At 47.9% G+C, this 15,911-nt stretch overlaps 1 protein-coding gene across 3 annotated transcripts in view; it reads left to right on the top strand.

The window, feature by feature from the left end:
- Dmbt1 (deleted in malignant brain tumors 1) overlaps positions 1-15,911 on the top strand; it is a 59,161-nt gene that overhangs the window by 39,568 nt on the left and 3,682 nt on the right. For 2 of the 3 annotated variants that reach the window (XM_041666464.1, XM_041666462.1), the window contains 11 exons: positions 888-923; positions 2,274-2,303; positions 2,720-2,746; positions 3,659-3,809; positions 5,200-5,405; positions 5,996-6,025; positions 6,568-6,597; positions 7,528-7,678; positions 8,741-8,949; positions 9,541-9,725; positions 14,179-14,567. In XM_041666464.1, the coding sequence (XP_041522398.1) occupies positions 888-923; positions 2,274-2,303; positions 2,720-2,746; positions 3,659-3,809; positions 5,200-5,405; positions 5,996-6,025; positions 6,568-6,597; positions 7,528-7,678; positions 8,741-8,949; positions 9,541-9,725; positions 14,179-14,567 (1,444 nt within the window). The remainder of the gene's footprint in view (positions 1-887; positions 924-2,273; positions 2,304-2,719; positions 2,747-3,658; positions 3,810-5,199; positions 5,406-5,995; positions 6,026-6,567; positions 6,598-7,527; positions 7,679-8,740; positions 8,950-9,540; positions 9,726-14,178; positions 14,568-15,911) is intronic. The other variant, XM_041666463.1, reaches the window with a different exon arrangement.

Raw genomic sequence — 15,911 nt, 5'->3', positions numbered from 1 at the left:
ATTTTGAGTATAAATGTGTATTCGCTCCATCTGAACCAAACGCAGAGATGCTGCGTCTATTCCTCTTATGTGCCAAGCAAATTAAGAAAAGAGTGGCCAATATGTCCTCTTTATTGGGCATTAAATAGCAAGCAAAAAACACTCCACCAGAAGGATTACGAATTCTCCAAGATTCAACCAAGCAAATCCCTAAACAAGGTTTCTCATTGATTATATGATGCTAATACCCATTTAAATATCAAGGCATCCCTCAGTGTACCAAGAAGTCACCCAGGAAACCAGTCCATTGTGTGTTCCCAAGAAGATTTGCTAGTTTAACCATCAATAGGCAGCTGTTGTGTGGTCCCAGGGACTGTGTACATGTCACAACAAGCATGGGGTGGCTGTGGTGACCCAAACCCCACCTGAGAATAGTGTTGAAGAAGCAGGCTCCTCCAAGCAGCCACTTTGTGAGCAGGTTTCCTCTGCCATTCTGCAGTAATCTCTGGAAGTCCCCTCTCTTTCTGGTTGGGGCCACTTTCTCAGGAATATTTTAGTGATGGCAAATGTTTATAGTGAGATGTTGTGTTTGAACTACAGAAATAGCCAGATAACTTTTTGAATTCATCTGACTGTTTTCTATCTTGTGCTTTGGGTGGGGCTGCTAGTGACCTGGGTGCTACTTGGGATGGAGTAGAAGCAGAGGAGTTGAATGAGGGTGAGGGTCAAAAGATGCTCATGGTGACATCTCAGCAGCAAAGTAACAGAAAGGTCAGTATCAGATTCAGCAAGGAGAAATGACATCGTATCAGTGTGAGAAGGCCTTCAGCATGGGAGATGTCAGCTCCAGCTTCTGAGATTCAAGTGAGTACTAACACCAAATTATTTCTTTCTTTCTCATTCTGCAGATGTTATCTATGAGACTACAAGCGTGACCCCTGAAGGTAACATGTTTTATGTGGTATCTCTGTGGTCTTATTGTCTCTATTACCCATAGGCTCACCTCTGATCCAGTAGATGGGCAGAAGGAAGGGGATGTGGGTCTTCAACTCCCAGGAGAAGTTTCTCAATCAGGTTTCAAGTTTACAAGTCATTTATGCCATGGATTAAGTCCCTGAATTGCAGTGGGGATCCTCTTGAAGGGCAATCTGCAAGGGGCTCCAAGGTGTTCTTGTTTCTTGGGGTCTCTTGATGATCCTCAGAGATCTGAGGCCCCCATATTCCACATCGTACATTGTTCAGGCTAGAGAGCTGAGTTTGGCCTTGGTGCCTGGAGAGGAAGACAAAGTCAGCTTAACCTCCACCCTTGTCATATTCTCCCCTCTGGGTCATAGGAAGCTCCCTGGGAAGTCCTGATGCTCAACCCTTGACATCACAGATGCTTTTTCCTTTCTCACATCCTCAGTGAGAGATGTTGGTGGCCATCAGAATAGGTTAGAGCCTGTCAGCCTGGGCTTTGGGAAGGAAAATCACTTCCTTTCCTCCAGGGGTCTTTTGATCCCAGCTTTTTGATCCTTCCCCGTGGGGTACATGTCTATGTCCTGAGACCTAGCACATCTCTCTTGCATCTGAAGAAGGATAGATTAAGATGTATGAAGATGGACAGAAAGTTCTATCAGAGGTCATGAAGCCAATCTGAGACACGATGTCAACCTATTAGTGTAATGATGAAGCCTCGACGTGTGTTATTTCCAAGGTGGCCATCGAGTAGGGAGAGGCGCGGACTTTGTTCTTAGCTAAAGTCTCTATGTCATGACACTGCTGTTCTTTGACTATGGAGTTGCTTTAATTAATGGGAAAATGATCATTTGACAAATCATTTCACTTGTTTAAATCCTGTCTCTGGCTCCCCATCAAAGCATCCTAAGTTCAAGTTCCCCGTTGGGCTTTGGTAATGGTGTGCGCCTGTGCCCAGTTCTTTCGGGTCCTGGGATAGAGTCTATGTTCATGAGTAAAAAGCAGTGCAGCCCTGTGCTCCAAGTCCAGCATGGGCTGGGCTGTCCTGGGAGGCTAGAGGAGTCCAGTGTAATAACAGGACCTGCCAGGTACCCCTGACTCACTGGACAGACACTGTCAACACATCCTGACCTATACCTCACCTTTGGTGGGATCAGACTGTGGGCTCTTATGACCCCATGGGTAGCCTCTTCCTGACTGCTTAGATGACTAGCTCTCACCGCTCTGAGGCAGCAGATGAGAACATGCCAGTGTCTGGTCTGTTCTGTGTCATGAACCCAGGGCCAGGCTAGGCACCTTCTGTTCAAGGTCTCTGACATGGCTTCTTTTTCTCACAGCTGATACATCGCCATATTCGACTGTTGCTGGTGAGTCCCGCTCTCCCTCAGTGCTTGTGTTTCCCACTGTCCCTGTTCTGCTCACTGTTTCAGAAACAGCTACAGCGTGGGTGGGACTCCTCAGCATTCTGTCTCCCCCAGATCCTCCAGCATTCTCCATAAAGTAGAGTGGTAATTACTGGTGAGGCAAAAGCTACCCTCTCATTGTCCCAGTGGCATAGCTAAGTTACAGCACTTACTCCATTATACTAGGCTTCATTATCCTGAGGAAATCATTTGCTACCCTCAATTGGAGGGGCACAAGCGAACATGTCCAAGCCATTACATGCTCTCAGGGAAAGGACTTCCTTTTTCCCCACCCAGTGCTTCTGTGTCCCATGTTTTCTACTTGACCCAACTTTGATGCTCAGGCCTTCCTTCTAATTCAGCTTTGTTTTCCTCTCCAGATTGGTTTACTGAAACTCCTGACACTGGTAAGTGTGTGTGTGTGTGTGTGTGTGTGTGTGTGTGTGTGTGTGTGTGTATGGTGTGTCGGGGAGACCAAAGCATAGCTTTAAACCCTTCAACCAAGAGGTTGGAGAGAGACAGGGATTCTGGCATCTGTGGTGGAGCACAACTCAGAAGCCCAGGAGAAGGAAAGGAATTAGGAAGAGAGCATATCTTTCCCATGTGCCTCCCCAGTGATCCACTCTGTCCCCCAAATCCATCTCCTGTTTAGTCCATCGCTGAATCAATGACCAGATTTAGTAAGGCCCTCTGGGGCTTGGGGTTGGACTCATGTGGTCGGACTCATCAGTAGGTCTTCAGGTCTTTAACATGTGCCCATTGGTGGACAATTCCTGTTCCGTTCAGAACACCTTAGTGTTGCAAGAAGACTGAGGCCCTGGACTCTGTGATTCAGAACAGGTAGAAATAGGTATAGAATCCACCATGCTTCCTCCTGATTTCTCTGTTCTCCAGAGAGATTGAAGCCCATATCAGCAAACACGTACATATCTGAAATAAGCCCTGGATAGGTGTTAATTATTCCTGGTGATCTCTTTATGTCCAGGGTACAACAATTCTGCACAACTGGTCCAAGAGATCTCATACTGACCATTATCTGCCCACTAGAGAGACATAAGTATAGGGAGACACCTCACAGTGGCTTTGATGGAACTTCCCAAGACTACTATTCCTGTCCCCCATCCACTGACCAACCTGCACCTACCTCCACAAAGAAAGACACGTAGAAGGGTGTCCTCCATATCTTCAGGGTTGGCCAGATTTATGTTACTTCTTATTGGGTTCCTCAGTTGGATATTGTGTCAAACATTCCTCCTCTTGCCAGGCAGCTGTGTGCTGTGATCTGGGGGTTCATCAGCATTTCCACTCTTTCCTTACAGTAAACTATACCTGCGGAGGTTTCCTGACTGGGTACTCTGGTATCATTTCTAGTCCATTCTATCCCGGGAATTATCCCAATTACGCCAGATGTGTGTGGAACATTTTGGTCCCAACCAACAACTACGTGTCTCTAAACTTCATGGATGTGCAGTAAGTGTGGGTACAGAGCAGACGTTAGAGAGAGTGTGGGGTGCCTGTGTATTCATGGGAGTGATAGTCAAGGTGGCTTTTAAAAAGGGGGTTCACTTTGACTTGGCATGAGAGTAGCCATGGAGGCTTTAACAGGTGTAAAAGTACAAGAAGTTGAAGATACTCTGGTTCAAGTTCCAGTCTTGTTCTTAATTTGCTGCATGCCCATGGGATGCCACTCTCTTAAGTCCCAGTCCGAAGAAGGGACTAGAACTCCTACTTTTCTCATGTCACCAGAGAATGTAGAAATACTTGGAAGTACTACTCTTTGAAAGGGCCAGTTCGGGGTTTAGGTAATGTCATTCTTGGGGATACAACGGGACAGTGTTGCTAATAAGACCACCTGTTGAGTGCAAAGATGCCCTCACAGCGCTCTCTCTCTCTCTCTGTCTCTCTCTCTCTCTCTCTCTCTCTCTCTCTCTCTCATTTCATGAGGCCCCAGGGGGAAGGCACAAGTGCACTTCCAATGAGGTGTGTGTGTGTGTGTGTCCCAATACTTCCGGACAGAGCTGTGTTTCCAGGTCCTCTCTGGGTGCTGTCTGTAGTGGCCTTGGAAGTCTCTGCTCTGGTACCACATAAGCACTGTATCAGTGTCTCTCCTAGACCAATACGAAGGCTGCCCCTGAAGCCCACCAGGGCCTACGTACAAAGGCACCCTTAATATCCTCTGCTTCATCTTGGCGACACCACAACCCATTTTCAGTGGTCACGGAATGCAGTGTTCCTTACTGTAGACGAGAAGCTTGAGTTAGAGAGGTCCAATGATTTATATTGTGATTTTTGTGTTTTGTTTTATATGATTTATGATTTTCTGTGTTTGAGTGATTTATCTGTATGTATGTCTGTGAACTGCATGCTTGCCTGGTGTCCACAGAGGTCAGAGGAGGGTGTTTAGTCCATTGGATATGGAATGATAGTTGATTAAGAACTTCTTTGTATGTGCTGGGAATCAAACCCTAGTCCTTTGGAAGAGAACTTAACAATGAATTCAACCACTGAGCTATTTATCCAGGTCCTGCTATTTTTTCCAATTCTTTTATTTATCAGAGATTGTGTCATCCTGAAGATAATTGGTTACACCTTGAAGCAACAAATTATATTTTTGTCAGGTGACCTTTCTTTGTCTGTATAAAAGACTTTAATGAAGACATATTATAGATTACGTTCTGACCCCCAAAGGCAGATTGCAGACCAGGCACGACAGTCTTGGGAAGACAGATGCATTCTCTTTAGGATTTCAGGAAGCCACCTACTCTTTCAGATGATATATTTTGTCACTGTTATCAGCACAGTGAGTCCCCACATCACATTCCAGACACAGAGTAGCTAACTGTCTATTCTGTCTTCTTAGGCTGGAAGGAGGCTGCAGCTTTGACTACATCCTGCTTTTTGATGGCCCTGAATACAATTCTTCTCTCATTGCTCGCGTTTGTGATGGGGCCCATGGAACTTTCACCTCCACACGGAACTTCATGTCTGTAGTCTTCATCACTGATGTCAGTGTCACCAGGACAGGGTTCCAGGCTAGCTACGTCTCTGTCTATGTCCCTTCCACCAGTGAGTTTCCTCGTGAGAATGAATGTCCATTTGGGTTTGGTGGTGCCTTCTGGTCCTCAGCTTTCCTGAGTTTGTGACATAAGCAGTAACATGGCCTCCCTGGGTCGTCTGCTTGCTTCCTATGGAGAGGGACTGTGTGCAGCAGGTCTTGGGGCTCTGACTGACAGAAATATGGTTGACGGCCAGCACTGGCTGATGGGAGGAACACTGGCTTCAGTGTCATCATAAGAAAATAGAAAGGTCTAAGGTGATTCTTCAACAGATAGTTCGAAGTGAGTGTCAGGAGGGGGGTGACAGCAGGCTTGGAGCTTTGTGAACCTTACCAAGTGGGGGACACTGCCCGTGTTTTGAAACCTAGCATATCTGTCTTCTGTCTAAAGAAGGATAGATTGGGGCATATGAAGTTGGACAGAACTTAATCTGTGTCACTAAGCTTTTCAGGTGCTGTTAGGATCTATCCCGGACAAAGCTTTGTCTTGTCCTTGAATTGTGTGCTGGGGACAACTGATTTAGGAGAGATTTAAAGCTGTCAGTTGGCCAGCTTGCTATCCCTGTGATGGGCATTTAACATCTTCTTCTTGTTTTCACAGCCTCTGAGCCAACAACCACTCCCAGTCCAGGTGAGTCCCGCTGTCGTTTAAGTCCCGTGTGTCCCTCTTCCTCTGCTTTTCTGGCAATACCAGGCCGTAGCTCCATTCTACTGCAGTGGTTGGATTCTACCGCACTATTGCTTCCCCAGAACTTTCTGTTCTCTGTAAAGCAGAAAGGTAGTTTCTGAGGAGGTCACACCTCCCTCCTGTCTGGCCAGTGGAGTGAGAAAGTTGCAGCACTTCATCTGTGTCACTAAGCAGTCTTTCCTGGTGCTCTTAGGATCTATCCTGGGCAGAGCTTGGTCTTGTCCATGAATTGTGTGCTGGAAACAACTGAGACTTCTTACAGAATCATTTAGGAGAGATTTAAAACTGTCAGTGGGGTCTGGGCCAGCTTGCTATCCCTGTGATGGGCACCCACACGCGTGGTCAAGGGCATTCCTGGCTCTCTATGGGTTCTTTTCTCCCAGCCACAGTGACTCCCTGGTCCCTGCATTCCATGTCCAGCTGCAGTGAGTTTCAGCCTTGATTCCCACTTCCTCACTCTAATGCAGCTTTGTTTTCCTCTCTAGTTTGGTGGACCACAACAACTCCTTACTATGGTATGTATTTTAGATAAAGCTAAAGTGCTAGCCTCCCCAGTGCTCTAACCAACAGGCTGGAGAGAGGGGTGCACATTCTTGGCCTTGCTTGAAATCTGGGGTGGAGCAAAGATGAGAGAGAGAGAAAAAGAAAAGAAAGGAGAGAGAGAGAGAGAGAGAGAGAGAATATGTAGAGGGAGAGACACTAGGGCTAAGGTCTTTCTAGGGCACACCCCAGTGACCTGCTCTATTCAACCTGACCCATGACCCAATTACTGAGTCAAGTGATTAATCTATAAATCTGTTCAATGCACTCAGCATCCAATCACAGGACTGAGTTCAAGAGTTGGTCTCCAAGTCTTCAGTAGTGAGCTTGTTGGTGGGCATTTCCCATCTAAACCCTAATGCTATCTCTGCAAGAATATTGCAGCCCTGGACTCCATGAATCAGGATAGGTAGACATAGCTGTAGAGCCATGATCCTTGCTCTAGATGTCTCTGTTCATCAGAGAGGTCCAGACCCTCACCAGCAAATCCAAACATCCTTGGAAAAAAACCCCGAGATAGGGGCTAAGAATCCCTTTGTATCCAGAGTCCATGAACCCCTGCACAGGTTCAAGTGGCCTATTCCCCACCATTGTCTGCCAGTCAGGGAAAGCAAGGGTTTACTAGCTTAACCAGTGGACTCCAGTTTCAATGGGAGACCTTGCCTCAAAACGTACCTAACTACCAATGAATATTACACCACACACACACACACACACACACACACACACACACACACACTCACACACACACACGAACAGGCCCTTAGGCTTCAGTGCATGTACCAGGGGTAGGCTGACTGTGATTGGGGCTCCTCCCTTGGATACTGTGTCAAACATTCCTCCTCCTGCCAGACAGCCATGTGTTGTATTCTGGGGTCATCAGCATTTCTACTCTTTCCTTCCAGTCAACTATACCTGCGGAGGTTTCCTGACCCAACCTTTTGGGAACTTTTCCAGTCCATTCTACCCCGCGAACTATCCTAACGATGCCAGATGTGTGTGGAACATTGAGGTCCCGAACAACTACCGTGTGACTCTGGTCTTCAGAGATGTGCAGTAAGTGTGGGTGCAGAGCAGATGTTAGGGGGAAAAATTCAGGGAAATGATAGTCAAGATGACATTTAAAATTAGGGCTCTAGTTTTGATATGGAGAGCAGGCCATGGAGGATGAAGTGGGAGTAAGCACACAGGAATTTGAAAACCTTCTGACTTGAAGTTCCCGTGTTGTCCTGCATTTAATGCACGGCCATGGGATGCCACTCTCCTAAGCCTCAGCCAGAAGAAGGGTTAGAATGCCTGCTTTGCTCATCTTGCTGATCAGGGGGTCACCAGCGAACATGGGAATGCTGGGAAATGTTTGCAGTGGGAGGGAGATTTGCGGCTGGGCAATGCTAGTCTTGGGAGCACAGTATACAAGCGCACCTGTTCAAGGCAGCCCTTTCCTCATCGGCCCCATCCTTTCTGCGAGTCCTCAGGAGCCAGGGTGCTCGCCTTACCAACGCTTATGTAAAGTTCCGGTCACTCATATACTGACAAACAAAAATGTCCTTGGGTGGAGGGGGTGTCTCCAAAAGCCTAGTAACATACACTTCATCTGGGAGGCAAGTGGCTCAACTGGCCAAAAAACTGGGACCTGTATTCTCTACCACCCCAGCGATGGGGCCCACTGCTTGGGACTTTTCAGGAATTATTTCTTTCCTACACGGAGACCCATTTGGACCTCCCTTCAGTATGTATAGCGCACTGCGTTCTTCTTAGCAGATGAGAAACCTGAGCATGAGGGAGGTCCCGTGTTCTTTCTTTTACCAGTCATCTCTGTCACGCTGCATCCATTGGTAGTTGTTTTATTCTGGAAGGGACCTGGGAGCACTTTGAAGGGACCAATCAAGGTGTTCTCTGATGGCCTTTCTCAGGGAGAGGGACTGTAGACCTCATACAAGTGACCTTAGATGGCATTTTGAAGACAAGGCATAGTGGTCTTGGCAGGATGAATTGCCCCTGGGTTTAAGGAACTCATCTGTTCTTTCAAATAATGACCTTGGCCCGTGTTTCCGTGAGGCCTGAGTCCTCATCCAAGTCTGGACAGTAGAGACATAACTGCTTGTTTTGTCTCTTCAGGCTTGAGGGGGGCTGCAGCTACGACTACATTGAGATCTTCGATGGTCCCCACCACAGTTCTCCTCTCATCGCTCGCGTTTGTGATGGGGCCCTGGGCTCGTTCACGTCCACATCCAACTTCATGTCAGTGCGCTTCATCAGTGACCACATTATTACCCGGAGAGGGTTCCAGGCCGAGTACTACTCAGACTTTGCCAATAATATCACCAGTAAGTTCCCTTGTCACGGCAAAGGCGTGTTGGGACTGGGGACATCCCTGAGAGCCTTCTGCTCCTGCATTGTCCTGGGATTATAACATAGAAAAGTTATAGCACCCACATTGTGGCCTCTATGGTTGATTTCCTATATTGCCTATTGAGAGAGGCTGTGTACAGTGAGTCTTGGGACTCTGGATGTACAAAAGAGGGTCAAGGACTAGCACCATTGAGAGTTATGCTGAACTTAGAGTGGTGGCAAAGAATAAGAAGGTAGCTGGGCAGTGGTGGCGCATGCCTTTAATCCCAGCACTCGGGAGGCAGAGGCAGGTGGATCTCTGTGAGTTTGAGGCCAGCCTGGTCTACAAGAGCTAGTTCCAGGACAGGCTCCAAAGCTACAGAGAAACCCTGTCTCGAAAAAAAAAAATAAGAAGGTGTAAGGTGGAGTCCTCAACAGCAAGTGACTCCGTTGTGAGCATCAGTCTCACGTGTGGACCCTGTGTGGACCCTGTGTGTCAGCCATCACTGTGTACCTTGGAAAAGACCCTTATGAAGGTCATGGGGTTTGGAATCCTGACTCAGGGCACCCTCTGCTCTGTCCTTCAGGTCTCCTCTGTTTGTCAAATCACATGCGAGCCAGTGTGAGCAGGAGCTACCTTCAGTCCATGGGCTATTCTGCCGGAGAGCTTGTCATTCCTGGTTGGAATTCAAGCTACCAGTGTCGGTCCCAGATAACACAGAGGCAGGTCATATTCACAATTCCCTACACGGGCTGTGGCACTACCAAACAGGTAAGCCTGGCACCACCCACTCCATTGAACATGCTTTCTTTTTTTCAAAACTTTACTCTCTCTCTCTCTCTCTCTCTCTCTCTCTCTCTCTCTCTCTCTGTGTGTGTGTGTGTGTTTGTGTGTGTGTGTGTGTGTGTGTGTGTGTGTGTTAGCAAGCGTTTGCATGCATGTGGAGGTCAAAAGACAACTTATGGGAGCTGGTACTTTTCTTCTACCATGTGAGCCCTGGGAATAGAATTAAACCTGTTAGCCTTGGCCACAAGTGCCGTTACCCACTGAGTCATCCCACCAGCCCTGAGCGTGATTGATTACAAGGTCATATGTAGTGCGTCTAGAACCCTGGGGATCTAGAAGCTATGGCTGTGGTATAATCAGAACATGATTCATGTGAAGAGAGACGGGGCCTTTGGTATGGTAGTATGGTAGCCACAGCTGCTTCCAGATAGGAGGGATGAGGAGGCCAAAGGGGGGGGGGGGAAGCCGAGCATTTCCACAGTGTGGCCAGCAGAGAGAGCATCCAGCAGGACTCCACTCACACACATCCCAGGATGGATTTTGCAGTATCTGGGGCTTCTACAGTTTCTTTTGGGATGGGAGAAAGAAGCAGAAGTGCCCTAAGTCAAGGATGCAAACACACTACTTTCCCGAGTTCCACAGCAACAGACACACGGCCATGGCTCTCAGGAGGCCAAGGCACTGCCATTGGTTGCCACAGTTGCCATTTCTGGAGTGGCCAGCAGCAGGGGCAGCCAGCCTTGTGACCTTGTACCGTGACAATGTCATCTACAAAATTCATGCTGGGCTACTGCGCGTAGACTTACAGAAGCGTGTACCTCCCTCAGTGTTGTGAGAAACGCAGCCCATGGATCATCACGTGTTGGACATGACTAACAGAGTGGTTACCTGTCTTGAGTTTGCCTGAGACCAGGCAGATTTTAGCACAGACTATTCCATAACTCAGACACCAGTCATGGGCAGACTGGGACCATTGTCACCCTATCAGTGGAAGATGCTGTGATGAGTCTAGGCCACACTCCCCAAATCTTTTTTTATCTTATTATTATTTTTTTTTGAAACAAGTACACCAAGTAGTTCTGGCTGGGTTCTGTAGAGCAGACTGGCTTTGAACTCCGAGAGATCTGCCAACCTCTGCTTGTTGAGTGCTGGGATTAAAGACTTGCACCGCCATGCTAAATTCTTAAGTATTTTTGTATTGCCACCCCACTTTAAAGTGAGGAGACTGAATTAAGAGAGGTCAAGTCTATCGCCCAAGGCCACTTAGTCCCAGATGGTGGCAGGACTGACTTCAGAAGTCACAGATCTAAGAAACATTCTCTGCTGAGGAACAGGAGCCAGACACAGAAGAGTCTTGTAAAAAAATAAAAAAGAGATATGTATATTACTATTAGAGATGTCCATTCATACTAAATTTAGCAAAAGGGAATGCCTGTGCAATGGGTAAAAGGCCATCGTGGGTGGTGACCTGTTTCTAGGTTGGACAATGTGACTTTGGAGGCAGGATGGAGATGCTCAGATCATGGCAAAGGGGTGTGTCTTACTACCGATGAATATACAGGACATGCACGTTCAGATGCCTGTGCATTTTCAGGGTCATGTTCATGCACCAGACCCAGGATAAGCATTTTCTACATGTTAGGCGCTGGGTGTAGTACTAAGGAGGAACTCCTTCTCAGTCCTCCGACACGCAGTTACCCCAGAGAGGAAGCAGAACCTTAGTCTACCAGGTGGGTCTTGGCCACATATGGTTGTGTGTGAGGGCCTGGTCACCCAGATCTCTTGGTAAGACTCTACACCCAAGAATTCCCTCTGAGAGGAATTTGGTGAGTGAGACAAGCTCCTTGGGGGAGGAATGCGTATCAACCAGGCCAAGGAGGTGGCTTCTTTGACCCAGTTTTTGTATTTTGCTCTGTAAACTTGCTGCTTGAGAGTCAGCCCACCCAAGGCAACTACTGATCCTTTTTCCAGATGTGGAGCCTGGAGGATCGTTTATCTCAGCAGCTCACTGGTGGTGCTCCATAGACGGCTACGGGCATCTCAACAGCCTGCCAGCCCTGCCTCTTTTGACTTGAGTGAACCTGGGTAGCACGTGCTGCAATCTGGTTTCTCCTCTTTTGAAACAGCCGCATCACCTGCCCAACTGAATGCTTTAGAGGCAGGGATAGTTTTATTAGTCTTTGCCATCCTTGGTGTCCTGGTATGGAGCCCAAGACTTTATAGTAGTGCCAACAGCTATTATGTATGCCAGACACCAAACTAAGACTTCTACTGGAGATTTAAAAGTCCCAGGATGTGATCCTCCACTTACTCACAGGAGATAAAGGCTTAGAGAAGCTGAGCCCCGTGCCCAGGGCTACCAGCTCATGAGCTGTGGAGTCCGTGTGCTCTGTAGCAGGAGTTGTTCATGACTTGGCCAGCCGGCCACACCTGCTATTGGCTGGCATCATGGAATAGATGAGCTTTCTTCCAGAAAAAGGCATTCTAGGGCAGTGAGATCCCAGGTTTCTCTGAGAGCGTAGTTGACTCATGTCCAGGACTTTCTGTCACTTTGGCTGCCTTTCTCCCTGGGTAGAGGCCTAAGCAAAAGTTGGGTAGAGGCCTAAGCAAAAGTTTTAATCTAGAGTTAGGATGGCTCCCTCAGAGCAGGAAGTAAGGTCACACTCCGTGTTTGTTGTTCAGGGCAGGTTCCGAATGGAGCCCTGTCAAAGAGGAGAACATGGACTTTGTGACTACACTCATGTTATACAGAGTTTGAAAGACCCCTGTGGTTTATAACACCATTGGTACCAGAATACAAATGTTTCATCTGCTTAGAGAATTCAGGGGAGAAATACAATGTGCTTCCACTGACGTCATGAAGAGCATGGAGTCCCTTCCGCAGGTTCTTCCCCAGACCTGGGTCTGGAGAGCAGGCTCTGATGTGCTTTGCCACACAGACTGGCCCTGCCCTAGGCTCTGGCCAGCCTGAGGTGAGAGAGACCAGATTAGAAAAGATGAGCAGAGGGTCAAAGAGGTTTTCCAAAAGCTCTTATCTCATGGTAATGTTTTCTGAAAGGAACACATGCAAAATAGAGTTCTCAACAATAGACAAAAAGGGGAAGGCTCTCTACTGTGAAAGAAAATCATATTTAAGCTGTAGAAGTGCTGGAAACACAAGGGGGCTTTTGCAGGTCCCAATCAGTTAAGATAGAATTTCACCCTTCACAGTTCACATGACTATAGTGGAAAGCTCGCTTTCTCTGTCTGTCTGCCTCTGTCTGTCTGTCTGCCTGTTTATGTCTACTCTGGCCTGCCATGCCCTGCCTTTTCCCCCACTGTTAAGAGCACAGTTGCTTTAAATTCCTGACACTGTCCATGTCACCATGGTAGAATTCTCCAGCCCATATGGCATGCAGGGCTCCTGGCACGGGACTGGGAGAAGTGCATCACAGCACCCAGGCTGTGAAGAGCTCACAGCCCCAGTCTGGTGAAGGTGTCCATGTGCTTTCCTTACTTGGAGCCAGACAGTCACCAACATGGTGCTTCCAGGAATCACTGTCCATGGGTTTCCTCTTGGCCATTAGGTCTTTGCCTTCTTGCCACACCCTCTATTAAAGTACTTCCGGGCCACTGGCTTCATTCCTTTCAACTGCTTCATAGATCCTTTCAGATGCTATTGCTGCTGTTGCTATACCAAGAGAACAGAGAGAGAGACATGTTTAGACATCACCCTTTCCTTAAGGTGCTCACAGGCCCCAGGCGTAAGGTTCCTGGCATGGCAGCTCTCAGAGATAGTAGACACATTACAAGGCACTAGCCAATGGCTTCCTTATGAGTAACTGCTCAGTGAAAATCACAGTGGTAAATAGCTCTATAGTATAATGAGTTGAAGCAGGAATGGCATTATTTAGTTGCTCACCTGAGGTTCTGGGAAGTCTCATCCTCAGGAGTCAAGACCTGCTTCAATTGTAACTGTGGTTCTCGTGGCTCCTGGCTTCCACTGTGTCCGTCACCACACTGAAGAAGCCACCTGTCACTCAAAATAAAAAACATTCTACTCTGATAATACTAGGACCCTCTCATGAGTATGAAACCAATTGCTCTGAGAACCCAGTGACAGCGAGAATAGACTCAGTACATCCTGCTCTGAATCCTGAACCACGAAGTCTGAGCTTGGTCAGAGACACTGCATATCAAGGGCTGTGCAGACATCCCCATTTTGCCACAAAGAAGAGCAACAAGTACAGATTATCATGGCCTGCGCCACCATGTGCTAGAGAATGAGGGGGTGTGGGGGACATCTGGCTGGTTAAGCTGACATCCATCCTAGATATCAGCAGCCACAAGGCAGACAGGTGCCACCTCTGTGTGTTTCCGCGAGAGTCCCTCTGAGCCCTTTCTCTCGCACTCCAACCCAGAGCAGCAGGGACTGACCTGCTCTGCTTCCCTCCGCTAGACTGACAACGAGACCATCAACTACTCCAACTTCCTCAAAGCGGCGGTTTCGAATGGCATCATCAAGAGGAAGAAGGACCTCCACATCCATGTGAGCTGCAAGATGCTTCAGAACACCTGGGTCAACACCGTCTACATCACCAACAACACCGTCGAGATCCAAGAAGTCCAGTATGGCAATTTTGATGTGAACATCTCCTTTTATACATCCTCCTCCTTCCTGTATCCAGTGACCAGCAGCCCATACTACGTGGATCTGGACCAGAACTTGTACCTTCAGGCTGAAATCCTCCATCCTGATTCCTCCCTGGCCTTGTTTGTGGACACCTGTGTGGCTTCACCATACCCTAATGACTTCTCATCTTTGACATATGATCTCATCCGGAGTGGGTAAGGACTTGTGGATGGGACAGTTGCAAATTTTTGCCTTATAACTCACACACAAGTAGCCAAAAACCACTCAGGGACTGCATATTTTTGGCTAGCTGAGTTTGCCAGGGGTTCCAGCTAAGATAGTTTTCTACATGTGGTTTTTGCCTTTTGAGGACCCCTCATGCTGTTTCCCGGGTTACATTCCCGATTAAGAGGACAGGTTATTAGGCACCATGTCCTGTTAGTGTGTGGGAAGAGAGGAATGAGTCACCAATGGTCACTCAATTGGATGGCGATAAACTGGCGTTTATAAACTCTAGCCTTAGGGTTAGAACATGAACATGACATGGGAAACACATTGATTTGAGAGAAGACTTAAACTAAAGTACACAGATCTCTGCGTCAGTTTCTGTACCACAAGCCAGTGGGAGATGGTGGCAAGGATTAGAAGGTCACTGCACCAAAGGCCCTCACACTCTCTGTCCGCTAGGAATGTCACTTCTCCATTATGGTTCAGGACATGTTGAGGTTGACTCAGTGGAGACCAGATTGGTTGCACTGGGCTCCTCTGCTCCAGTGTCCCTGGAGGAGGCTCTTTAGGGGAGGTGTGATGCTTCTGCACTCTTGGAGGAGGTCTGACATGTTGGGTGTGCGAGTCCGGCCCCCACTGTGTAATCTCTGCTGGTGGGAATGGTACCTCTTGGCTTAGAAGCCAAGACACCCGAGTAGCCATTGCCTCTGATGGGAAGCCATAGTGTCAAGGGAAGGAGGGCTGGTAGTAAGTGGCTGGGCAGTGGTCTTAAACCTCACACCAACCCGAGATGTCAAAGACAGCCTCACATCCTAGGAACTCTTTGAACATGAATATCAATTCAATAAGCAGAGAGAATGGGCATCTTCTCGCACAGTCTGTATAATGGGTTCAGGTTGGAACTGTCCCCTTGGAAACACAGCAAACGCAGGAAGAAACTTACCCAGACCCCGTTTGCTCTCCGTAGTAACCAAGCAGTGTCTGAGTGGAGTGGGGTGGCTAACATGAATGGCTCACCTATGAGCAAGTAGTCCTTGACTATGGTGACAGTCTGCCATATATGCGGCAATGCCATTTGTGATGACAACTGGGCCTGGAGCATAGTGACTCACTAGTTGCACCCTGGCCCTCAACCACATCATCCAAAAGTAAACTGACTGGTGGGCCTGGGCCACTAAGTTCTGACCTATGCAGTGTTCCCCCACCTCTAGCCCTGCTTCTACCCAATTCTTCCCAAAATGCTCCTCCTCTGCACAAACCTCCAAATACCCTTTCCTTTGGAATGCTAATAGGGCTGCAGTACAGAAAAGAATTCTGGGTATTTCAGGGCT

This window comes from Microtus oregoni, unplaced genomic scaffold, assembly GCF_018167655.1.
Source record: "Microtus oregoni isolate MIOR12 unplaced genomic scaffold, Mior012 000016F_ref0000370, whole genome shotgun sequence".
Lineage (NCBI taxonomy): Eukaryota > Metazoa > Chordata > Mammalia > Rodentia > Cricetidae > Microtus > Microtus oregoni.
The sequence above is the reverse complement of the archived record's forward strand: the minus strand, read 5'-3'. Positions and strand labels throughout refer to the sequence as shown.